At 38.6% G+C, this 27,668-nt stretch overlaps 1 protein-coding gene across 4 annotated transcripts in view; it reads right to left on the reverse strand.

The window, feature by feature from the left end:
• Positions 1-27,668, reverse strand: part of erbb4b (erb-b2 receptor tyrosine kinase 4b) — a 286,570-nt gene that overhangs the window by 16,851 nt on the left and 242,051 nt on the right. For all 4 annotated transcript variants that reach the window (XM_027290677.1, XM_027290678.1, XM_027290676.1 and 1 more), the window contains exons 21-23: positions 3,954-4,109; positions 1,964-2,039; positions 267-413 (exon numbers count right to left, since the gene is read on the reverse strand). In XM_027290677.1, the coding sequence (XP_027146478.1) occupies positions 267-413; positions 1,964-2,039; positions 3,954-4,109 (379 nt within the window). The remainder of the gene's footprint in view (positions 1-266; positions 414-1,963; positions 2,040-3,953; positions 4,110-27,668) is intronic.

Here is a 27,668-nt window from a genome sequence, read left to right on the forward strand (position 1 = left end):
AGCTTCAACTAAAAACCAGTTTGCCCTTTCCTCACCCTTAATATTCACTGGCTTTTCTACCATCCACTGTTTGAAATACGGTACATGTACGGTATATTTCAATCCAATACAGAAGCTCTGCAGTAAATATCTTTTTGTAGCTCAAATATTTGTTGAGACTGTCAGAAATATATTGAATTAACACTGGTAGTTTTTGAGGCTGTGGTTCATGGTGCTGCTGTATTGGATTGTATTATCTTGAAAGGGTTAGGGGAGGCTCTACATACATTTCACCATGACCATGTAGACATCGATGGTGCAGATGGGAGGCTGAGGAAGACGCTCTCCTTTCTCTAGCAGGTCTGGGATATCTCTGGTGGAGATCCCATCATATGGCTTCCCTCCGAAGGTCATTACTTCCCAAATGGTTACCCCTACAAAGAAGAAGCAAAAAAGAAATAATAAGTAGAGGAAACATAAGTAGAATCAAGATGAGAAGGGGGAAAAAGAGAGTATAGAGAAGAGAAGATCAAAGTGTTGAGATGGGTTATACAGCAAGAGACAGAAAGAACAAATAGTAAAAAATAGAAAAAATATGAGATAGTCCAGAACAAGTCAGAATGAAGAAAGGTCGAGAGAGAGAACAAAACAAGAAGAGAGAGGAAATGCAAAGATGTGAGAGAGCAGAAGAGATCAGAGGGGATGGGATAAAGACAGGAGAGAATCCCAGTAGAAGAGAAGAGGAAGCAGCAAAGCAAGGGGTGAAGAAGAAAGAGAATAAAAGTCAATATAGGGCAAAAGAACTAATCAGAGTCTCGAAAGTCATCAGTCAATCTGAACTTTCAGCACACTTCAGCTTTAATCATGTTAGTGTTAATGAGCTAATGAGTGGCAAGCAGACTAAATGCACACTATAAGATGGAGGCATGATAGCCTGCAGTCATAGAGGTCCACTGAGGACGCAGACGCAATACTCACACTTTTAATCAAAAACACATTATTCTCTTTGATATGACACTTCTTGCACATATTTTTGGAAATGACTTTAAAACTCCTGGTTAGACTCAAACAGGAAATTGTTATTTGCAAAATAGCAATTAAAATCTCATTAGAGATTGGTCTCTAGATTAAATCTTGCTGACTGAAGTGTGATTTCAACAGTACAGGATTTAAAGGAGTAGATCACCTAGTTTGCATTTTAGAGTGATTGCATTGCTTTACATCTATAAATTGCCTTCTTGTCTAACAAGCAGCCTGGAGTTTACTGTACAAGCACATCACTAGATTAACTTGCATCCACAATTGTTAAAGCCTCTGGAAATTTGTCTAATTAAGTGTCTGCAAAAATCTGAGTGAAAATGAACATTCAGAACTATTAGAAATCTTGTTAAGACCATTTATCAAGACTGTGTAGGTGTGGCGGAACATGTTTTGATTGAAATCTCTTCATCGTGAAAACCAACAACGGCAATGTAGACATGTGGACAGGGGGGCATCAAAACATATTTTAGCCACATGAAATATTATTATCAGCACTTGAATTAATAACTGAATCAAACATAACCAGAGCTGGCGATTGTTGTAACATCAGAAAGACTTTGGTCAGAAAGCCTGAATGACACTATTTCAAATAATTGTGCACTGGTTGCTCACTATTATATATGTTAGATATGTTAGGTAGCAGGCTGTTGAGTATTTGGGTTTCCAGTAGTTTTAAGTCTTTCCCTTACTCCTGCCTACGTCACACTGTTCTGACCCAGTGTTTGTTTTAGTGGTCTACAGTGTGACCATTGCTATTCTTTGCCTGGTCTTCCATGTTAGAGTGCTAAGAGAGAGGACTAAGAAAGCCAGCCCATGCAGAGTTTCAAAAACACACAAAATAATCTAAAAATCTGTCTCATATTTCATGGATAACCAGTAATGGGGGATGATATGGAAACAATTTGGTCTGTTGATACATAACCCTTTTGTCCATTAAGCTTACCATAACTCCAAACATCACTCTGATGAGTAAACTTCCTGTAATGGATACACTCCAGGGCCATCCATTTGATGGGCATCTGCCAGGTAAAAACATAACACATCAATATTACATAAATGGCATTTATCAATAATAATACAATAATCTCTTTGTCATATATTCTTTTAAATAAAATTGGTAAGGAAACTGATGACAAAATTGTGGGTTCAGACTAAACCTGGATCATTCTGTATGTTTGTGAGATGTTGCCATACAGAGACTAAACGACAGACTGAAAGAAAACAAGGTTTGATGAAAGAAAAGACAAACACAGACAAACACACACACACAGTGGACAAATGGCAGGATGGGTTTAACACTGTGATTTAATTTGAAGGCCAATTCTATTGATTACAGTGATGGAGGTCGACGGGTGGGGGATGTCGAAGGTTAGAGTATGTCTGTCTTTCTCTCAGTGGAGGGGATAATACCGGAATGCTCAGCGATAACAAAAAAAATCCTCATGGACACACTAGAAAGGGGAGTGAAGACAATGAATTAAGCTTTCTCTGAGACGAGTGGGTTTGAAAACAAAATACAAAAGAGGAAAATGATGAACAAAGATTTGATCAAAACCAGAAGTCCATGCACAAAGAGCTCCAAGGACACATTCACTTACTATATTTATAGGGTTTAGACATCTCCATTCCCCAAAAGTAAATAAAACGGTTCAATAGAGCAGAATAGTATCTCACTGACTCCACTAAAACTGTCCTTAGTGATGGTCTAAGTTCCTCCCTCAGGATATAAAACCCTAATTAATGTTAATGTCTATTGTTGTTTTTAACAGCATGTCAACGGTATGGTCCAAAATAGTAATTCAATAATATTGTATCTCAATGAGCCTTGGAAACAAAACACATCAAACAGCAGATAATAAAAGCAGATAACAAGGTCACTCATGGCAAGCTCAATATGTATGAGTGCAGCATATGAATGGATAATGAAATGGAACACATATTAACACTTTGTATAAATAGTATTTTTACATTTTCATTTTTTAAAGGGATAGTTTTACATTTTGTGATAAATAGTTTACCGTCCCCATGTTCATTTAAGGGAAGTCTACAACCTTCAGCTGGTTTGCTTAGTTTAGCAAATGGATTGGAAACACAGGGAAACAGTAAACCTGGCTCTGCCTGAAGGCAACAAAATCAGACAACAAGCAACTCTGAAGTTCATTAATGAGTTATATCTTCTATTAATCTTAAAAATCAGTAATTTCTTTTGTTTAATGGGTACAAAAACTAAAGTTTTTAATCTGTTGAAATGCTGGTTGTGGTTTTACAGTTATGGGCTAGACTATTATTTGGCCTGGATAAACGCCTCCTGGAACCTTGTTAGCACTGTGACAATGCAACACGTACAGATTCAATCAAGTGTGACCTTGCATCATTTGCCACAGATATTACCTACAGACGTTGTAAAGTTAGCAACAGACGAAGACTCAGAACTCTGTCCCTTATTCCCTTCCAATCCATCTCCTTTTTTCTCTTCTCTCCATGTGTACATGCAGCAGATTCATACAGTAAAGCCTCGGAAAGGTGGCTTCTACTCTCATCTTTCCACTGACGTTGCATGCAATTGCTCTAAAACTAATTTCAAGTTCTGCCTGAACACACAGCTGCTAGAAAGCAGGAATAGTTAGATATAGCAACATGCCTGCTATAGCTTCATAATTACCTTACAGATATGAGTAAGCAATATGGATCCATTCATCTAACTGTAAGAAAACCAAAGTGTATTTCCCAAAATGTCGATTCCTTTAAGATTTTTTTTTCTGAATATATCCTTGAATGAAAATACTACAATGTGCCTCTCAACACATTTATAAATATGCCGACCTTTATAGTCTTGCACAGCGCAAGACTATGGCTTAAAGATGTCAAATGTAGTTAACATTTATGTGTGGGAGTGTAAATGACGTTTGTCACAAAGTGATGACTGGATTTACCTTTCCTCCATCAGCATTATATTCCTTCTCGTTAACATCCAGCAGGCGAGCAAGACCAAAGTCGGTGATTTTGATGTGGTTGGGAGATTTGACCAGGACATTTCGTGCTGCCAAATCCCTATGAACCAGCCTACGCTCCTCCAGGTACATCATCCCCTGCAACACACATGGACACACACAAAGGAAATATATTCTATTGAGTTAATTTTTCTACAATATACCTATCTTCAGGCATAACTGGTATGCAGGAACGGACATAAACACACACATGCAAGCCTGAATCATGTTCAACATCACCATCTGTCTTCATCATCATCGTCACTATCATCACAACCACCATCAAGACCCCATTAGAATTTCTATAATTACTTGTGTCATCATCATTACCACCACATTGTTATTTTTATGGTTATAATTCGCATCAATCAACAACTAGACTGTGGAAAAGCCTTCTTTATTGCCAAATGCTTGGTGATGCAATAACAGCAGCATTTATAAGCATCAACCCAGAGGCAGGTTTTCAATTAAAAACGGGACCCGTAGGAATGAGAAATGTAGTAAAACATTTCATTCAATACATTTGTTTAAGAATTAAGAAAGCACCTCTCTTTTCTCCCTCCCACTTTATTTCATAATGATCTGCCATGGACAAACGCAATAAGGTGACATTCACATAAGGTTTCAGTGTAATAAAACTACAAAATTAATTTCTTTTATAGGGTAAAAACATTGAGGGTCAAGCATGCTCAGCAATTCTGTGTCATCCTTCAAAAAACAACATTCATCACACTTGAAAGACCCACACTTACATGCGTACATGTAAATGATGAGGGTGTCAGAATATTCATCAACACAAAAGCAGATTGAAATCTTGACCTGGAAAAATAATGTCCTCAGGCTACAAAAGTACAGCTCTGTATCAGTGTGTAAAAGCTCTTTCAGTAGTGCATCTTGTGCTACACATCTACAGCCTCTATGCATCTATTGTGCATCACTGCAAGACTAGACCTGAGGAGAAAGAAAGATCGCATTTGAAGGGAAAGAGAGATGAGGAGGGGGGTGAAACTATTTCAAATTGGACGGGCAATAACAGAAGCTACTTTGTTTGAAGTGGGCGAGAACACAGAAAAAAACAAGGCCTTATTTGAAACCAAAACAAATTGGATTTAGCTTGAATGGGCTGGAATGAAAGGAGGAGTGGTTGGAGGAGGAAAGAGAAGGAGGAGTGGGGATAGTTGGGGTTGAGTGGTGGCAGTCTAAGGGGTGAGATTGCATTGGTAAGGCTATAATCACGCTGCCTCATTTGCTCCCTCCCAGGAGAGAACATGTCGTTCCAGCACGCACCTGCACAAGCTTACCTGCACACAAGTGACTCATATGGAAATGCACCTGCATATGTATGTTTGCGTGTGTGCGTATAAAAGTGGGTGGAAAGAAGTTGAGCTGGTAGATAATTAAAATAAAAGATGAAGAAGGTGCAGAACTTAGAAATTACATGACTCAATGAAATTGTGACACACGCTACAGTACATACTGTTACAGTAGAAATATCCATCTTTTTGGATTCCTATATCATTCAGATCCATCTTATAGATTTACATGATTGTGATTTTTTCCTTCAAAACCCACTCCCCAAGAATGATATCCACACTGATTTAATCGGATTATGTGATGAATCTTGTGGACAGATCAGGATACAGTTGATATTGCCTGATACATTTTGGCCTGATAATCAGACTGAATTGCTATTTCATTTCACTTCATTATTCAAGCTGACATCATGTTTGAGATGCCTGCCTGATTGGATGGATGGATGGTCAGAGATCCTGTTAGAATATTGCACAGGCCACCAACAAGGTGGAAGTGTCAGAGATGGGTTATGATTTTACTGACAGTAAGATAAATCTGGTGAGTCATGACACTGAAAGATGAGAAGATTAGCAGCAGTAAAAAAGCTTCATTGAGGGAAAGGATTTTTTTAATGCATATGTCTTTACTGTTTACTGCATGTATGACTTAATAGTTTAACACTAACTAATTCCATCCATTATCTGGAACTGTCCTCATCAGGGCCGCGGTGGGGCTGGAGCCTATCTCAGCTGACTCTGGCCGAGAAGCGGCGTGCACCCTGGATAAGCCGCCATCTTATCGCAGGGCACATAGAGACCAACAACCATTCACACTCACAGTCACACCTATGGACAATTTAGAGTCACTAAATAACCTGTGCATGTCTTTGGACTGTAGGAGGAAGCTGCAGTATTTGGAGAGATCCCACGCAGACACGGGGAGAACGTGCAAACTCCAGACAGAAAGGCCCCAGCCGAGGTTTGAACCGAGAACCTTCTTGCTGTGAGGCAACATTGCTACTAACTAATTATGTTTTTAAATCATTTTAGAGATATGCAGCGCCAGATACCATGAAGCTGAAGTTAAAGGACCAGTGTGTAGGATTTATTGGCATCTAGTAGTGTAATTGTGGATTGCAACCCTCTTGTTTCATCCTCTCCTTCCTAGCATGAAAAAGAAATTTGGTGGCCGCATAACGTGCAAACAGCCCTATCCAATAAATAAACAAATAAACATAGTTATGCTATATAGCTATGTCATATTCTGCAAATAAGCTGGGATAAGTTCCAGCTCCCTGCAACCCAGATGAGAATAAGCAGTTACAGAAAATGAAGATGGATATTCTGTAAATATGTATAAGTAAATGTTACACACTTTAAAGTGCCACCTATGATTCATAGAATCAGGAAACCTGGCAAAATAGCCAGTAATTGACTTTTTTAAAGATAAAAAAAAAAGCATTTTAACTACACATTTGCTTGTAGGAATAGTATCACTCAATAACTCAATCAGCTCGTGTGAGCCAAATGCTAGCTCAGCTGCTAACCACTGCTGCCAACTTGGCCAACACGTTACTGGATTTATAAACTCCTGGCAGCTTTATTTAAGTGACTGATAAAAAATGCAGAACTTAAACTTAAACACAATAAGTGTCTGTTCTTTGCCAAAAAAAAAAAAGTCATCATTTGCCATTCACAAACTGAATACAGCAAATATGCATATATAAATAAGTTAATGACTTCATTGCAGTGGTGTACAGATTTTTTAAAGTAGTCTCTATAGAAAAAAAACAATAGCTTCAGTGTAATCTGATGTTCAAAGTCAAAGGACATGTTAGAAAAAGTGAAATTAATGTAGATAAAGAGAATTCTGATCAGAATCAAACACTGTGGTGATGTGTGATTTTCATTCTTCTCTCCAGTGTATTGTCCCGGCTCATGATAGCATACATTGCTCAGCTTGCACAAAGTGTAGATTTCTAAAGGGATCTGAGGTGTTGCACTGTGGCTGTTTCCCACAGCTCACAAATCATTTAGTCTATGTGTGTGTGTGTGTGTGTGTGTGTGTGTGTGTGTGTATGTCATGGTATACACTGCCAGGTTTTTGACAGATTCTTATTTGTACATAAATCGCGCCTGGTAATCTCCTCAATTTTCAAGACAATTAAGCAGTGGAGGGAGAATGGATGGCTTGGCAACCCGTGAATTTTAATTTGCCAGCACAATGAGATTGAGAGGGGGAGGTGATGGAAGTGTGTGCATGAGGAACAAACTTTTTTTTCCTTTTTCTACTCGGTTGCTCTCATTTACTGCCCTCCCATGTGGACATGATGAGAACAACTCACTGCCAGAGGTTTGTAACTGCAGCAAATCTAGGTGTGACAGCCAGAGAGATGCCAGTTGCGGAAGCTGTATTTCACGTAAGCCTGCCACCAAAGTAGAATCTGCAGGCTTCAGACACACTCTGTTATGATCGCACCTCCAGACAAGGACTGTTTTCCAATCAGCAGGGATCAGGCCTGCGCCCTAAATCCTGCAGACGAAGATTTTCCGTAGAAAAACAAGCTGAGGAAAGAATCTTGATGCTGGGAGTAGAAATATCATGGCTTTGACAAAAATATGAATATGACCTGTTTATTACAAAAACCCACACGTTTGTACTCTGGAATAGATCAACCTACGTTTGTATTTTTATACATTGACTGAACTGCATAAGCCAAGTATGATCACATTCTACTAGATAGTGTCGTTTCAAAGGTTGTCAAAAGTAAAGTATTCAAGGCAAGTTATTCTTCAGTGTGAACAGTGGTGAGGAAAATCTAAAAAAACTAAATTATAGAAGAAGAAGGGAAGGTGAACAGGGCAAAAGCATTGCTACAGGTCTGCAAGGCAGGATGGTTAACTGTCCTCTCACCAGCCAAGAGAATTATTGCCCTCCCAGAAAATATTCTGACCGCCCGTCATGGTTATTTATGCTTATTTAACAGAGTCATGTGAATAAAACCTGAGTGGATGGCATTGTCCTCAGATGTGTTTTGTGAAGACAGATTTTTGGGGGAGGGTGGCAAAGGGCTGTGAAGATTAAATCAATAGGAGAAGAGCGAGGAAAGTTTTTCACCGACTGCCACTTCCCACTGTTGTTTATTCTGGCAAGATAGACACACACACAGTCCCACATAGAGGAAGCTGTCAACACACACACACACACACACACACACACACACACACACACAGATCTATAATCAAGTGATTCATTCTGATTCTATGTTATTCATGAGGAAACACTTCAGACATCCTTCAGAGGCTGTACAAACCTCTTGTGTGTTCTCTTTCTTTATTGAGTGCGTGTATGTGTGTTAGGTGATTCACATACTTTCATTATTTGGAATCTGTGGTTAAGATGAAACTGTTCATTTAGTAGCTAAAAAATAAAGGGTTGGAATATTTGCAATAGTTTGATTGAATTGTTTGACAATTTGTTGATGGGATGCACCATATTTTGTTATGATTGTTGTCAATTTGGCAACTGCTTGATGAGTTAATTAGGGTTATTTTGGCATGGGGGGGTTCTTCTATAATGATCACACTTGAATGTGTGTCAGCAGTCCTCGCCTTCCTGGCTGCTTTTTCAAGATCCATCCATTTATCCACTAATCATGCTTATCCATGTTACTCGATCTGACACTTGCTTCTCCCACGGATGACCAGCGACTCTCTTGCTTGTCATTGCGTATTTCAAGCTGTTCTTAAAAGAATAGTTTGACATTTTAGTCAATACATGCATTGCTTTCTTGCTGAGAGTTAGGTTACGGGGTCGATACTTGTGTGTGTCTACAGAGCTAGAGAAAGCAGGGGGAAACGTCAAGCTTGGTTCTGTCGAAATATATGGATGACAATGCTTGGAGATGATTTACATGTTGGATCGACTGTTGGTTACCTTCTGGTGATCATTGACAACCACTGGTTGCTAGGCAACCTCATGTTGGCAATGAAACTCCACGTGGTCACTGTTTACCGAAAAATAGTAAGAGAAAGTAACTCTTTGTTCATTTCAGCAACAACACGCTTGTTGTTTTAAAAATTCTGTTTGTGTACTGACTGAACTAATCTGAATCTATTTAGTGATGTCTACAGGTAATTTTACCAAAAACAAAAAACAGGTTTCCACCCACCAACTGTTTCCACCTGCTTCCAGTTTTTATGCTAAGCTGGATCAAGCTCTGTATTTTTGACACAGACACAAGAGGGGTATTGATTTTTCATTTGACTCTCAGTAAAAGAAGCATATTTCCCTTGTACATCTGACTCAGCGGCTTCCCTTGACCAGTTCGCCATAGTGAAGATGTTTTAGTACGTTTATGTCTTTCCAAACTTTGTCTCTCCTATAAATGAGCTTTAGCACTTTAGTATGAACATAAAGTCTATTTAACATTAAATAATAAAACTTTCACTTTCAATATATATATATATATATTCACTTATATGATTTCAATTGTTGTGCGATACTATGCTTCTCCTTTCAAATGCAGGAAACCATTAAACCCATTAAAAAATGTAATCACTATTGTTTTGTTTTTTTTGTCTGTAATTTTATTCTGAGCACCGAATGCTCAGCAGCAAGAATGTATGACTCATCCGTGCTGTTTTTCTCTTTTATTGTTCAGCCTCTTTGGCTCATTTTAACTGGGATGCCAGTATTTCTGGAGGGCACAGGATGTTTGGTGACTGTCTATTTTGTGTTATCATATTGTGAATAACATATGCATATGCAGTTTTATTGGAGGTCTGTGACACCAGTGCAGCATCTGCTTGACGTAGTACATGTTTAATGTATGGTTTGGATAGAAAAAGATCCCAGTGGGCAGGGGAGGAGGTGAATCACTGTTTTAGGAATGAGGTGAAATGAATCAGACCAATGTGGAGGGGAAACTGAGAGAAGGGGGGTTGGGAGGGGTGATGATAACACAATAATGATGAAAGCAGTAGGCTTTCATTTCATTTTGAGCTCCCATGTCAGAATGAATTTACAAAATGACATTAGGGGCCAGCTTGAATATGAACAATTTGTCTGTGCTCAGACTGTGTTAGCAGTGTGTGAGGGGAAACCTTGTCCAGATACATTTATTCTCTCTGATGAATGCTTAATGCGGATTCCACTGCTGTACCTACAATGCAGAGGAAGGTTAGCCCTTCTTAGGTAAGAACACACACACACAAAACCCCTCATTACATTTCATTAATAATCCGATAGTAAAGGACATGTACTGATTCAAATAAGATAAATTAATATAGATCTCAATGTAAAAGTGTGTACAACATTCAAATTTATGTTCAGGGATACTTTTTGTATTGTATTGTATGTTGGAATGAATGTCCTCAGTCAGCTATATTAGACTAGAATTTTTCAGATTAACCATGTGATTTATGTTATTTGGGAGTACTTAGTATCCTAGGAGTACGTTATACATTAAAAGCCAATTATCAGGTAATTATGTTTGATGAAAGGTAGTTTAAACACATCCCAATGAGGCCTCTTGAAATTTTATTGAAATCGTACCAGCTCTAAAATATGAAAAAAAAAAACAAATTAACAAAAGAATAAGTTTAATGTATTAAAGCCAGCTAAAACATAATGTGAAAGCACCGGAGAGCAAAACAGAGAGAGGGGGATGATGCACAGCAAAGGAAATGTCCATAGACCACAGGCCGGAGTTGGAACCAGGTCACTCCAGGAAGGCCTTTTATACATGGGTAGCCTACTCTACCAGAGAGCCACCAGGACTGGAGTAGGAATATTTTATTATCCACCTTGTATATATTTTGAGCCACTGTAACAAGTGAATTTCCCCAGTGTGGGTTTAATAAGTCTATCTTATCTTATCCTAAACCAAATATAGATCAAGCACCATAATCTTTTTATTAAAAAAAATAAAAATAAAATAAAATAAATAAATTAAAAAAAAATATATATATATATATAGACTATATATGCACAAATCTCCAGTTTAAGCTTAAAAAAAAATCCTTAAATCCTTGTCTGACATGTGGCACTGGAAAAGAGTTTATGGCTTTATCAGAACATTATTTGAGCACGCCAGGGCTGAACACGTTACAAAATTTCATGGAAAAGGGATTATTACACAGAATTATCAGGTTATAAGAAACTTATTCAGAATATTACACAGAATTATCAGGTTATAAGAAACTTATTCAGAATTGTTCTGGCAATAAAGGTATACGTGTACACAGAGCCTATAACTAAATTTTAATTTTAAAACTTTTTAAATCATTCAGATTTTTTAAGAAGGCTAGATTCTTCTATTCTTGTTCACAGACTTACTGCCCTACATCCTACCCCAGTATAAACTTGAGGCCTCCAACATACAGGGGTCATCTGTGACTGACAGCTGAGATGACTGATATATTCAACCCTTTCCTTGTTAGATGCATAGCAACTAACTTCCATGCATCACTTTCTTTTTACAATAAAACAATACAATTAGATTACAATAACATAGCATCTACCACTGACTTGTAGTTGAAAGAGCAGTGTGTGAAAATCTATTCCTCTTGGTAGGAATTTTTATCTCTGCAGTCAGGTCAGGCATCAGGTTCACCAACAGATCCTGCTCAGTGATAATTCAGAAGGGTTTATGTTTGCAAGCACAGCGGCTTAAAACAAGATTCTGTGGTTAAAACAAAAGATTAGCTACAGAATACCCAATCCATGTCCATTGACTTGAATGTACTTCAGAGCAAAGTTCAATTTCAGCTATATTACAGATAGTAAGAGATCACAGAGGACACAGGGAATGGATACTCATGAGCCTAGAATGATCATGGATAACATAATAAAATAAAATATCAAATGACATGAGGTGCTTGGAAAGGTTGTGGTGATATGATATGAGGATATGATTCTGAATGAGGGTGGTTGTGTTTTTGGTGAAGTGCTGTCAAGCAGCCATCATTCTAAATGGGATTCAACCTCTTTCCTGTAACTGTCACTGGCAGCTGAGCAGGGAATGACCTCACTTGGCCGCTGCTGTTGAAGTTAACAATCCTGCTGTCACACAATTCATATCGGCTGCTTCCAATTGAACAATCAAGTCAGTATTTAATCTAAATTCAACTCATGAATGTGATTAGATGCTCCAGTATTTGGCAGAAATTTGACGTTTGGGCCTAGTCAGAATTTAAGAAAATAGAATTTAATTATTCTCGTTTTTTATGCTCGAAGAAATGGGGACTCCTGGTCAGTTTAGGTTTTTTGATTGCTCCAATTACTTTACCAGCAAATTAATATTATCATCTTAAGACTATTTGGCAGTTTAAGTGCATCTTGTATATATGAATATTTATTCTCTGATGTGCACATAAAAATCCAATTTTGTTTTGAATAAGTAGAATTAATGTTCAAATAAGCAATAGTTTTAATGAAGTGAAACAAAATCCTGAGACAAATGAGAGGAAGGCATTCAGAACCCTTTGCTTGAGAAAATGCTCAGAGTTGAGCTAATATTTTTGAAGCCCTTCATCCAGCTGGCTCTTATGAATGAATGTATAAAGGGTATCCTTTGACCTCACCACCCACAGAGGGAGCGCCAGAGAGAAATGCTCAGGCAGAGAGAGAGAGAGAGAGAGAGAGAGAGAGAGAGAGAGGCTAAAGAACAATGAGACAGCAATGCAAATAAAGCAAGTGCTGCCTTAAGTGAAAAAGTTAATTTGAAAAGTTAAATGCAAAACGTATTTTTCACACTGGGCAAAATCAAAATTTTTGGCTTTAACACAAAGAAATTAATCTGATCAATTCATAGCAGTGACTGTAATTACAATTCATGTGGATGCCAGTTGTGGTCAGCTGTGCATAGGAAGTAATGACTAGGAATTTGAAGACGCTCATTCCAACTGAAACTGAAGTTTAAACAATATGAATGCATTGAACGCAGCAAGTAAGCAAACACTTCTCCAGATGTTTAATGTGGTAACACATATTTGGCTTCAAGCTAATTAGTATGCTGAACTGCTGAATTACTTCTATAGTCTCGTTGTAGTCTCGTAAAGAACAGTTTCACTTTAGTTGTTTAAGAGGAGGAAGCAATACTGTGTGTTACAGATACAGTATAACAAAACAGATTCAGCTGGCATCAAGACAAACACATTATTATCTCTTTTCATTCGTTTGGGTGATCAAAGTTAATAGGCAAAGTTCGTGAGCTCCACATAAAAAAATAAGTGAGAGTGCATTAATGTCTGCACAAAGTCTAACCTACCAGACCCTACCAAGAAAAAAAGTTTTTCTCAACAGGATGTTTATCTCATGTATTTGTGAAAATCTGAAAGGTTAGAGCTGCCAGGTAATATTTTGACATTCAGTTATTTTTAGTTTTCTTCAATTTTGATGATGCCAAGCTATTGAGTTAACTGTGACATGATCCCTTCCTGGTCATTTATAAAATATGTTTGCACTGAGAAAGCAGCTCCTTTGGGCAATAAATATACACTTATTTATATAATAATATTTTCAGAGAAACTCTTACATAGTTTTACTGTCTCTTTCCTTGACCTAGAAGTAGTTTTACACCCTGGAAAACACGCAGTTGTGTCTGTATATATGATGCATAATGTAAGAGAAGAGGCATGGAGGTTGGCAGACATGACAGCATATCATCAACAACTATGGTTTGATGGGGTCTTAAAGGTTTAGGTAAGGTTAGGATGAGGGTAGGATGTGCAGAGTAATGTAAACAATCAAAGGACACATTGCAAAAAAGAGTAGGTGTATATATGTTGAGGGCAAAGAAATAGAAACACTCAGCAGAAACACGTCCATCTTTCCCCTTGTTAATTGAATCATCCCATAGTGATAGGTCAGAATGAAAGACGAAACAATGTTTTGGAAAGGTCATATTTCAGCAACTCACTCTTTTTTGTGTGTCTCTTTCTCTGCAGGGGCATAAGTTCACTAAATTCTAAGTGAAGTCCCAGCATCAAAACTCCTCAAGGGTCATTTTCACTGTAATGTCACAAAAAAAGGATGCAGGATGCAGAGTGGCTGAATCAAAGTTCATGCAGGGCAACAGACGGAGGAACAGTGTGCCATCCAGCAGCCATTTGTGGCTAAATAAAATCCCGACTGTTTCAACAATATTTTAGGGACTTGTTTTTCATGGCAATGCAAAACTAATTCCACGGAAATCACATGGGTATCAGTTTCCTAAATTGAAACTTTGCTATGACTTTGAGTACCTAAGTAAAACTTGCAAACCCAGCTTCCAGTTTGACAAAATACTATTATTTGTTCACTGTATTAAATTAAGGGATTTATGACACAGCTCATCTGCTTAAAGGTAACACTTGGCCTGGATTTTCCACTGATGTGATTTCAATTCTAGATAATACTTGATTTTACTTTCTATTTTAATGATAAATCACCACATGGCATGGACTCACTTAAACCTATAAGGTTTGGAGGATTAACTCAATAGATTATATCAAATCCTTTATTTCTCAGCCTTTCTGTGCTGACCTATCTTATTTTCTTGCTCTTACACATTTCAATATTGAAATACTTCCACCGAACAGCTATTCATAGTCCAGTCGTGCTATCTGCCTGTCTGTTGTCTCTCTCTGTCTCATAGATTTAAGGTATGAGCCACATTGTACAGTGTTGCACTCTTGGGCATCACTGATCCACACAAAACCTGGCTATGAGACTGAAAGGACTGCCAATCCCAGCAGCACACACACAGGTCAAAGGCATGTCCGCAAATCAAATTATTGTTGCTATAAGTTTATATCCTGATATAGAGAGACAAAAACAGAACAGAGACAAAGCGAGAAATGTTAAGGGAAGAGAAAATTAATGCCAGGAACAAAGAAAAGTGTTACTTTGTGTCTGTGCCTGCATATGTGACCCAGGTTGCGCAACACAGCCTTGCTTCCTGTCATTTTACCACTACAGACACAACCAGCATGCCGGTGCGCCAGGGCCCTACAGGCACCTTTGGGATCAGGTGGCAGATTCATAACACACGCCAACAACATGACCTTGTCCTGGATGGGCCCACTCAAACCCAGTGATGAGGGCAACAGGGCCAAACGGGTGAGTGGGAGTGGAGGAAGAATGAGACACCAGATGGATATGTTAATGTGCTTGGCATGGTGTAATCTGCTGTTATCCCTCTCTGTCTTGGTCCTTCTCTTTCTCAGTCTGACTCTCTTCCTCTCTTTGCCAATGACTACACACAGAAATGTCATTCTTTAAGTGCAATGATGGAATATATGACTAGTCAGCCTCTATCAGCAGCCAAAGACCTGCAGCCACATAATCAAGTCTCTTGCACAGATCCACTTCATTTGTGCTCCCTTCAGTAACAGTAACCTGTAATTTACGCAAACAGTAAATCACAACAGACCAGAGCTAAACTTGCTAATTAAAGCAGAGATTTAACCAAATATCTCCTTAAGTGGTTACATAATGACATGCCGTAATAATAATTAAAGGTGGTGCATTTGAAATAAAGGCTAAATAGTGTGTGTGTGTGTTTAGCATATGTGTGTGTGTACAGCTCCAAAGTGTGGGCATAATTCTGTTGCTTTCACTTGGAATGATAAATGACATGATAATATGCAATTAAACTGAGCAATCTGCAAATATTTTTTCATGATGTGCACGTATTATAACAACATGCATCAAATAAAACTCATGAAACTTAATTTGTTGACACACTGTTAGAAACACTGACGGGAATGTGTAACTGTAATTTGCTTGCTTGGAACAGGTAAATATTGAAAATAAGTGAGCAAAGTGTATCTTATATGCATGCAATAAGCCATGCATTTATTCGATTGATGTAGCACAATTTGATTTGGTCTTTTCCTTGTGTTTGAGTGCGAAACTGGCTGCATATAATATGAGGCATTCACTAATGCAGAATAAAGTGTGCAGTGTACATTATATGCACAAATTAATACAAATAGAAATTCCTTGCCAAATGAATGACAAACAGGGGATAAAAGGCAATAAACAAACACAGTAGTGGCAGTGTCTACCAACCACACAAAGGGACTAACCTAAAAAGGTAAACAGTAAAGGAATAATAAGAAAAAATGGCATATAGCCAACCTCTCAAGGAGAAAAAAAACCTTTCGTATTCAATCAGCTGTCTTGGCCAACAGTAAATGTGTTTAGAGGTTTCTCTTCACTCCTTTCTTCTTTTCTCTTGCCCGGTGGATTCATTATCATAATCTTTTTTTATTGTCTTATAGTCACATAATCTGAAACTTAATTTCAACTATTCACCTTTTAAAAGGTGAAACACTCTCACTGTCCCATCTTCTGCAAGTTACTATATTAAAGCAACATTTTTTTTTACTGAAACTGAGTGCTAAGCTACTCATAAATAGATCTTGATAGGATGCAAGCACATAAACCCACCTTGACGTCATCCATTGGCTTGTGGAGTTTAGCATTTTGGATGCTGCTATCTCCATTTCTTGGAGCTAGAGATGACCATATCTCTACAAGAGCATGGGACTGGTGGATGACGTACTATGAGTTGATTTGTGCTTTTTACGTTTTTATATTACTCAACAGTACACTAGAATATGTTTCTGAAAACATTTGAGGTGAGAAATTGTCTATGTAATAACACAATGTTGATTCATATTTGATCAGCACTGCCTAATCTGACAGTTTTATCTGAGTTTTGTGAGGCCGATGTGTTGTGCTGAATGGACTCACTGCTAATAAGCCTATGCTAAAGCATACCTTGCTTTATTGTCTGTTTGACTCTAAATGGAAGCATAGTTTACAAAAGGAACATCATGCTGTATGTAGGAAGACTTCAGACTAATGATTGAGAGGAAATTAGTTAATAAATCAATAAGGGATGTAGAATCATTTCCCTATTACACACAGTTTTGACTTTATTGTTACAGCCAATGGAGCTGCCCCCTGCTGGCCATTAGAAAGAATGTAGGTTTAAGACACACCACGTTTGCCTTTACTTCACAGTTCCATGAATATACTTTCAGTGGTCTAGCATAGGAATTGACTTGAATTTATAATCTGGATTTCACTTGTTGATAACACCACAGTAACACCAGTTGGATGTCTGGCGGTCTGAAACATGTAGGTGAAAACTCGTCTGACCTATCACTGATTTTTCTCACTCTGCATGGAATCTCTGTAGCTGCCATGGCCACAGCTCTTTGTTACAACAACAACAACAGCAACAAAAGAAAAAATAGGAAGCCTTGGCGAAGAGATAATCAAATTAACAGAACTGTCTAACAATGTGCAGAAGCGATTCAGATTCAACACCACAAGATGGAGAAATTGTCGCTAAAGGAGAGGCTGTTTGTTGCCTTTTGCACAGTAGAAAAACACTGTCATCAGCACTGTCAACACAGTCATCAGTGCAGACACTGCAAACGAACACAATGTTAATTCTAGGCCATAGTTAGTAGAAGATCTAATTATGTAGGCATGCACTACTTAACCCAATCAAGTGCTAGTTCTTATTTGTTTGTTTAAATTTGATCTTTCAAAGTGCAAAGACATAATATGGAAACAGAAAAATTTATTCAATTTACGTCTCTGTTTCTCAGGTTATGCTCTTTGGCAATTCAGTCTGCTGGCGAAGCTTTGGAGTTTCTCTTCTTTGAAGTTTTCAGCACTTGTCAGTGTTCTCCCATTGAAGCAAAGTAGTGAGTCAGATCTGTGCATGTGATGGTTATCTAACAAGGCTAATGCTCTGTGCTAATATTTTTTTCATTCAGTTCACACTTTACTTAATTATGATGGATAAGTCTATACTCACAAAGGGGAACAGAAGGAATGAGCAAGTTTTCAAGATAGAAGACTGGATTCAAGTTTGAGGTGTGGTTTGATTCTGGTTGAAAGCATCACAGCTCATTTTGGTGAACTTCTGCCAACTGTTGTGGAGAAATTGCTGAAGTCAATGGTCAATGGTGAGGTCAGGAAGGAAGAAAGCCTCTGATGTCTTATGCTGGATTATTTATTGACGCTTGGCCAAGGAGAATTCGAGACAGTCTCAAAGTACATCAGAAGTGCCTGAGTGGGTCTCACATTCTGCCCAACTCATGCTGGAGGTCAGACTTTAAACCCCAAGATAACACCACAAATATTACATTTACAACATTCAACATTTTTAGTTGAAGTACTTTAGTCTGCATGGATTCTCTCTGGGTCCTCCAGCTTCCTCCCACAGCCCAAAGTCATGCACGTTAATCAGTTAATTGGTGACTAAATTGCCAATAGGTGTGAATGTGAGTGTGAATAGTTGTTTGCCCTGTGATGAACCGGTGACTTGTCCAGGGTGTACTCTGCCTCTCTCCCAATGTCACCTGAGATTGGCTTCAGCCCCCCATCATCCTGATAAGGATAAGCGGTTATGGAAGATGGATAGGTGTATTTAAAATAGAGGAACAGTGCATGACCCTTTGGCTTATGAAACTATTTCAGAGCTAAATGCATTATCTCCTAACATGCATGCTTATCAATCTAACCCTGAGTGTATTTGTCTTGATTCAAGAAATCTTGACATTTCTGGAGATAAATGATGTTCTGCCAGCAACAGCAGCATGATTTGACATTCTTTCTGTCCTTAATCACATTGGTACAGCTTATGCGTCTGGCATACAACAAACATGGTTATGAATCAGTCACTGACTAAGCTTGATGACTGTGAGAGACAGCAGCTATTTAGGGAATAAGTTTATTCTAATTTTTTTACCTTCCAGAGATGGGACAGTATCCCTATCTAGTGAGCCATCCGTCTGCTTGTGTTTGAGTGTAGGCAGCCCAGTCTGTTTGTGCTTTCGAGTGAGAAAGTGTGTGGATATTGCCTCAGGTTGTTTGCATAGGGGTGGGTGTGTTGAAACACACTGCTGAGACACCTCTCGAGTAAACATCAACTGTGCTTGATTTGATCTGCAATGTTGCCCACAAGATGGGCCTTAAAATGTGTATACTTCTTTATTTTTAAGGATACTGCCTGATAGATGTAAAGTGTCTTTCAAATCAGATTTGGACAAGCTGATGGCACCGACGTAAATGTTTAATACAAGCAATGAACTGGCAAAACATAGCAGTAAAACAGGTTGCTGCCTTTTTAGGCTGACATAAATCTAGTGGAAGAAAATCCTCCTGTGGAAATCTGCAGGGTACAACATTGTGAGCGGCATCAAATGGAACCAAGTTTTGAATAGAAAAAGCATAAATTATTGATTTTCTAAAAATAACAGATTTGGTAGCAGATTGTTGTTTAGCTGGAGTACCAGAATGTGTATTGGCTCTTTGGCTCAGATCTTTACACCAACCGGCCTGTATGTTTGTTTGAAAAGAAAATGTGCTTTTTGGACTGACGGATAAAATAATGCTTGATAAAAGAAGGCTGAGGCAATCTTCTTCGATGCTTTTTCTTCTAACTTAAGCACAAAAAAGTCCCTTGGCTTTCTTTCATTTTCCCCTGGATAGTTTTGTGACTGATAATAGCCACAGACTTTATGATAACTCTAGTGAAAAGCAAAGGTTGTCAATTTCTATCTGTCCAATGAGTGAAGTTTGGCACTTCCCTTTGTCTTCCTGCTTTCAATCCATATCTAATGTTATGTGTACTGTAAGTTTGCCAATTTTCATCCCAATTGAGTTAGACCATGAGGGTAACTGGCCTGTGAACCTGGAGTGGAGTAGCTGAGTGCAGATCTCAGCAAAATACAATAGGCGATTCTTCTATTATATAGACCTCTGCAAGTGAAACAAGTACATATTTCTGTATTGCAATGTTAACAAAAGTGGAAATTCTGTGTATCTGTGATTTGCATCTGCTCCAAAATTTAATATAATCTTTCTTGGCCCGTGCGTCACCCTTATACCCCAGTATATAGTTTTTCAGAAATCCTGCTGACAGACAAACAAAACATAACCTCCTTGGCGAAGGTAACAAGGCTTGCAACTTCCCACCAATCAATAAATGGAATAACTGCCACTTAGACCATTATACCATCCTCTTTCGGGTCTGGCGTAATGAACTGTAATAGAGAAATGATAATAATGATGATAGTCATAATTAGTGGGATAATAACAGGGCAATCACAGGGTGCCGTAACGGGAGACATTAACTGTGATCTATGATTGATCTGTTGCAAGGCTGGCAGCTTGGCAATCGAGCAGGAGTTCGAGGGTGATGCTGAGAGTGAGAGACTACCCAAGTATGTTTGTTCATGTCATCTAAAGACAAATTCACAAATGTACAAATGTACTAAGATTTCTGCCTGCATGATTAATATAATTAATGAGATTTTGTTTGTGTTGGTCAAAGCATCAGTCATACTGCCAACAGTTTCATATTATAAGTCTAAAAAACAAGACAAAACTGGCCCCATTATACAAAACCTAGAAATGCTTCCATGTAGTAAGGGTAAGAAAATTATCTTTTTTACTTTTTTCTTTAAGTGTGTTACTTACAGACCAGACCAGAAAATAAACAATAAAAAACAAAGGAAGGTTAAATAAATAAAAATAGAGCTGCTGTCCATTCCTCTTCTCTTCTATAGTTCTCCACTATATTACCATTTCCCAACTTCTCTCTCTCCTCCCAGACAATGTTTGCTCATTCTGAGTTTACTTTGTCCCCTGTAGTTCAAGTAAATAATACATACAGTACCTTTTGTCAATCCAAGAGGTGTGTGAGTATCTCTGTATATCATGGCATGTCTGTATATCATGGCATGCAGTTGAATGAAGTTGTGTGAAGACAGGTATTTGTCAGTGTAGGTGATTGTGTGGTAAGCCTTAGAAAGCCTCAGGACTGGAAGTTCCCATCAACATTGTATGGCTTCCTTCTCTGAGCTGAGCTTTGGGATGTGTCACTGTGTATGTGTGTGGGTGGAAGAGCGTGAGTCTGAGTGTGTGAGACCTTTACAGCCAGCCCTGGTTTGCCGGAGGGAGCGCGAGACGTGCTCGCATCCTGTCGATGAGTTTTAACAAAAGCCATATTGTAACGGGAGGATCCTGTCTCCGCAATGATAACAGCTTTAACAATGCCAAATCCTGGACCCTGGTCAGGACAAATGAGTGGGACAGCTTTTCTATAGTTCAGTTTCATTTGTCTCATTTCTCAGATGATTCCGATGGCGCTTCAAAACAACCTTGAGCTGTGACGATTCCACAGGGCATCTTAGGACACTTCGAAAAGAAGTGCCGTGAACTTTCAAATATGTTGTTTTGGTTTTTCAGAGGTGTTTGGATATGAATCTGCACAAGCAGGGTCCAGAGGCACAGGAGTGCAGAATTTTGTAAGGATAAGAAAAGTGAAAATTGAAACAATTTGGTCTCATAATGTGACACTATTCAAATTTGACTCAAAGAAGCATTTGTATGCTAATACAGTTCCACTGAGATAAGCAGACTTGTATTTGCCTGACGGACAAAGTCAGTGTGTAGGTTATGTTCTTCATCATTATGCTACAGTGTATGGTTTAGTCATTTTAATGTAAATCAAACAACACCTTTACAACTAATGGCAGTGACTCATCATTATGAAATGGCAGGGATGCATCAATGTCCAATACTGTGTCTCTAATAGAAAAACACATTGCTCAACAATGACTAATTGCATTCAAACATAAACTAGAAAGAGCACAGAGCCACACAGAGCAGCCAAATAATCTAAGTTTTTGCAGCATCCACTTTGAATTTAATCAACAAAATTCCAGATGCGGCAGTGAATGTTTAGATAATGTAACTTGCTACCTTTCAAAACTCCAAAGACAGCTCAAACCACAGTAGAAACCGCATAATTGTACTATTATATGACCTGTTAACCTCAGATCAATATAGATATTACTTTAGATGGACAATTCTCAGGAATTATGTTTGCTCATTCTTTAAAACCATAATATACAGAAACATCAATAAAAATATAAACAGGATTTTGTTTGTTGGTGTTTATATGGTGGTATCATTGTAAAAAAAGAGAGAGCACAACTGTACATCCCAATGACCTCTGTATAAGTTAGACACCACTGAAAATAACAGATGGTTCAGGTCCGTATGCATGACCGTACAACCTGACCTGCGCTCAAACAGCTACATCATGAGTCCACACCCGAATTTTATTGCTAATTGCAGTGAACCGGAATATGGAAAGGTTGAGATCATTAAAAGGTTTAATGGCATGTTGGTTGTACTTGACTTTGATTGCTTTTTTTCTCCCAGTTACCCTCTTTCATCTTGGTAAGTGCAGTATTACAACATCAAAAAGAGTTCCTGTAATTGAATTGATGGTTTGGGAAACATGCTTAACAGTCTCTGGGCTTCATCTTTATAGCTACTTGCTGATACGTGTTCGGTCAAAAAAAAAAAGATTGAAAAAGATTGTTTCAATTACAAAAACAAGAAGCACTAAAATGCCCTGCCACAATAACCATGACATGCTAAACAAATGGTAAACAAACAATGTATGCAAATGAGGCAAGGCTAATTAATGAAGTAATTACTGCAGATTTCTATTTACAATGTTCTTCACATAGAATTATAACAATGTATAGGAACTCCATGTTTCAAACTATTATATCCGTATCCGTGTAATATACTGTATATATATGGATATACTGCACACAAGTATTCTAGTATTCTAAACACCCCGTTATACTGGATCGGTTTCGCCCTCAAGTCCTTCATTCAAAGGTCTGGCAGGTAACTGGCAACCCAGAGGGGTGAGATGTCACAGAGCTTGGCACTTGGTCTCTAGCAGAGGGGTGGACGTGTCAAAATGGACATCATCACACACCCTGAAACCCACAAATGCAGACATTTCATTCCTCGACTCTCTACCCAGGAACACACACATAAACAAATGCAGCACACACATTTCGTTAAGTACTAAATTCTCATTAACATCCAATTCACACAAGCCGACACACACACACTCACTGCCTCATTGTTACACATGCAGGGTTTGAGTCAGTTCCAGTGAGGCTTGTGAGGAGGCATCTACAGTGGCAGGCAACTAATTGAAAGTGAAGTGGGTCCAAGCTGTCGCAGCGTTGGCCTTCCGCCTGCATGGCTAAGAGATGACAAGCTAGCCACTAGCGATAGTACCAGCAGCCTGAACGCACACACCAAAACTCTGACTACCTACAGATATGTGCGTGTTTGCAATACATTCACATACATACAGTATAACAGCACGCATATACACATAAATTCACATTAGCCATGCACACTTCAAGCCACCTCCAGGGATTCACATTTGTCCCTATGTAAATGAGTATATAGCAACAACACCAATAACATAAAGACATGTTATCACACACTCAATCGTGGGTTGTCAGTTTTGAACACAATGATGTCATTCACATGCCACTCCAAACACTTTAGAGTATTGTTAATCCGTTAACAAACGATCAAACAAACAAACAAAGATGCTGATATGATGATTTATTAAAGACTGGCTTGTCTATTGAAGACTCAAATTGTGCTTCATTTAAATGGGTCTAAATGACAAAAATATATTCACTGGACCTTTCTTCAACCACAAATGTGCAAGGAAAAAATATCAAAAGGTAAATATGAATAAATATAACAGATCTACCATCTAAACAGCTTCAGTCACTCTTGACATTACAAAAAGAATAGACGTACTTTATATCTTGTTTAAGCTTTCTTTTTGCCAAACCCAGAGCCAAACACTATCAAGCACTAAATTCTATCAGACGGACACATAACTTTATTCTAGCCTCAACAGATGTGTCACTTTTCAAATCTGGAAAAGTTAAGTTAATTTTTAAAAAACTTCTTAATATATATGTCATCTACCCAAAGTGGCTTGGGCTTACAACACAACATAGCAAACAAAGGTAGTAGGATCATAGTAAGAGCAAAAACACATCATACATATCAAACAACGCAAAACCAAAATATAAACACAACTCTGCTCTTAAGACATCACACCTAAAAGACATACACAGTAAGGCAGAGACTGCTGCTTTAAAAACATTAAACATCGAGCACATTCCTACATTGTTGGTTGGCATTTAACGCCAACTGAGCAAAGTGAAACCCTTTCTCTGAGAGAAAGGGTCGCCAATGTAGAAACATGCTTGAAGTCATTCTTAAATGCAGAGTGTTGTCCCAAACTTTACAATGATACTCAAAATGATCAATAACAATTACAACAAGTGCAATGTGGTTAATTGTTTTTATCGTATACAAACCTTTCTTCGATACCTCAGCAGTCTCTTGGCTAGATCCTATACTCAGATGTTATTTCAATTGACTTGTTGAGAGGGCACAGTTCTGCAGCCTCCAACACACACACACACACACACACATAGAAAGAGAAGACCTATGTTTGTCGAGATGTGAGTGTTAGTATATCTATTTCCTCTGGGAAATAAATATAAAATCAGAGGGTGAACCTGTTCTGTAATGAGTAGTGAGGAGAGGAAATATAGGGCAATTGCTTGACATAAACCAGTGGATAAAGATACATATCTCCAGCACAGTGTTTGTGTGTGTGTTTGTGTTGGTGAAAAGGTTAAGAAGTATTGAGAACACTTGTAGTTAAGCACTGACAGGAAGAGTGAGGGGAAAGCTGTAAATAAAAATAAATTGTATTACATCCGTTGTACGTCAAACAGTGTCTGTGTGGGTGTGTTTGTTTGCTTGATTGTTTGAGGGCATCACAATCTATGTGTTGTGTGCATCGTCGAATCAAATTATGCGATGTTCTCTTTGTTAATGTTTGTGTTTGCCAGTTTGGATACCTACAAGCCTTCATTTACCTGTGACTGTGTGTCTGCGCGTCTAGTAGTCACTCATTAGTGTAAACCTGTCTCCCTGAGCTGCCAGTCTCATCCATTGTGTGAGCTGCCAGCAGTCATCCATTTTCCCCACTGCCCTACCTGGCCACATCCATCTCGGCTCAGCCCGATGCTGTTAAAACTGCATTACTGGTATACGTGTGTTAGTAAGAGAGAGACAGAGAGAGAGAGACAGAGAGACAGAGACAGAGAGAATGTATTCATATTGGCTTGTTTGTGTGTGCTTTTGACTGACAACATGGCAACCATGAGTCAGTGCAGACCTAATAGTATGTCCTTCTGTCCTTTCCTGTGACTATCCATCTGTCTCTAGCCTTGAGGTTTGTGCTTTTGTATTCAGAGGATATTCCAGGTTACCAGGTTTCACTACAACAACAGCATTTGTTTTACTTTTCCTTGATAGAAAATGGGAATTTTCTAGTAAAAAAAGAACCAAAGAAAGCCCCAACTACTATTACTATGAACACCAGAATATCCCTCTATTCGTCTATTCAATTTCCGCAAGTTCTCCAGGTCTAGGCCGTGGTGACAGAAGACTGAGCAAGGCAGCCCAGATGTTTCTACCTTCTCTCTAACTGCTACAGCAAATTACAGGCCAGACTGCAACGTGTTCTGTCCTCACGTGTTTTTCCCAGTTTGATGTGCCCAGGAGGCATCCTAATCAAAAAGCTGAACTGCCTCAACTGACTCTTTTTGACATAAAGCAGCAATCCTAGTCTAAGCTCCTGGATACCTGGGCTTCTTATCCTATGGTGTCTCTAAGGGCGAGTGTAACTAACCTGCAAATTCTTTTCGGCTCTTTGTCTCTGCAATCTTCTTGCCGATCGAGTAATAGTGTCCCTTGTGGAGGATTTCAAGCAGTGATCAGGCTCATAGTGAGTTACAGGGATTACAGATAAAGGCAGTGGTCTTTAGTCTTGAAATCAATTTTAAAACACACAGGTTACCAGTTAAAGACAGCAAGGATCGGTGTGATGTGGAAACTTCTCTTGTGCAGTGCAGGATAAAAGCGTGGCAGCAGCATTTTGTATGAACTGCAGTTTGGATGTTTCACCTGCTGGTACCAGCATAAAGTTTGCTGCAATAGTCAAGTCTTAAAAAAGATAAAAGCATAGATGGCCTTTTCTAAATGTGCAGAGGAAAGGAAAGTCACCAGAGCATCAAAACACAAAATAGTACACCAAGACTAGAGATGACTGATTTTCAGACATGAAATTTCGGCAAGGCAAGACAAATCTGTGCTACGAGGCTTTCATATGAGATATTGTTGACTATTATCTGTTTAGCAATATATATAGCAAATAAGTGCGGACCCAAACTAGACCCCAAACATGAGGGAAAACAAGAGGAGATGAATAAATCCAAACCCACATTGCTGATGCAAACATAGTTTTTTTTCAGATGGCGTTGTGGTCCACTATGTCAAAGGCTAAGTTGAGGGCAATGAGAATTAAAATGAATTACAGACCCTGCAAACAGTAAATCGTGGGTAACCTTGACCAGAACAGTCCCAGTGCTGTGAAGTAAGCGAATACTAAAAAATACCCAAAAAATTGATTGTTCATAAATGAATCATCTTCAATAAGCAGCTTTTAGATGGGTCTCTAAGTTTAAAGTGGGGATCCAGGGATGTCTTCTTTAAGAGAGGGTAAATAGTGTTTAAAATTGGAAGGGAAAGTACGAGTAGACAGGCAGCAGTTGATAATGGCTACAAGATCCAGACCCACAGTTTGAAATACAGCCTACAAGTAGGAATGCAGTCTGAATGGCAGGTGGATAATTTGAAAGGGCAACGGTGTGTTCCAGGGTTGACAGATAGAGTTCACTGAAGGGAGTTAATGTTGAAGGTAGGTAGAAGTCAACACGAAGCTCTCTCTGATTTTTGATATGTGTTAATGTGCTCCTAAAGCTCAATCTCAACTACTTTATTATAAAAGTTACAAAGAGGGTTTGATGTGTCCCTGAGGAAGATTCAACTGGCGGGTTAAGCAGGAGTTCAATCACAGAGTTTATGGTTTTAAGTAAGATTCTGGGATTATGAACCGGTTTGATTGCAAAGTGATAAATAGAAAACAGCTCTTTAAAAAAGGAGACACGGTGTTCATCCTTCTTCCATCTCTGTCTTCTTCCCAACACTACTTTTAAATCCCAATTTTGACAATTAACCATGGCAGCTTTTGACTTTTTGTATTGCACGGGAGATATTCATACAGCAGCTATTAAAAACACTGACAAGCTCTCGTACGGTGAGGCTCCACTTTTAATGGGTACAAAAAATGTATTTGAGGCAGTAAAAGCTTGACAGAAACAAGGACCAGAGTGAAATTAGGAGGTGGGAGCGAATCAGTGTGGAGAGTTTTGGCTAGAAGCAGCAGTTTCTACTTCTTTATATTCATTTTGGACTGAAGGCAGACTACACTACTGTGACTCACCATCGCCTCTTGTGGTACAAGTGGTGTGACATACACACACACACACACACACACACACACACACACACACACACACA

The sequence above is a fragment of the Larimichthys crocea genome, chromosome XVIII, assembly GCF_000972845.2.
Source record: "Larimichthys crocea isolate SSNF chromosome XVIII, L_crocea_2.0, whole genome shotgun sequence".
NCBI lineage: Eukaryota > Metazoa > Chordata > Actinopteri > Sciaenidae > Larimichthys > Larimichthys crocea.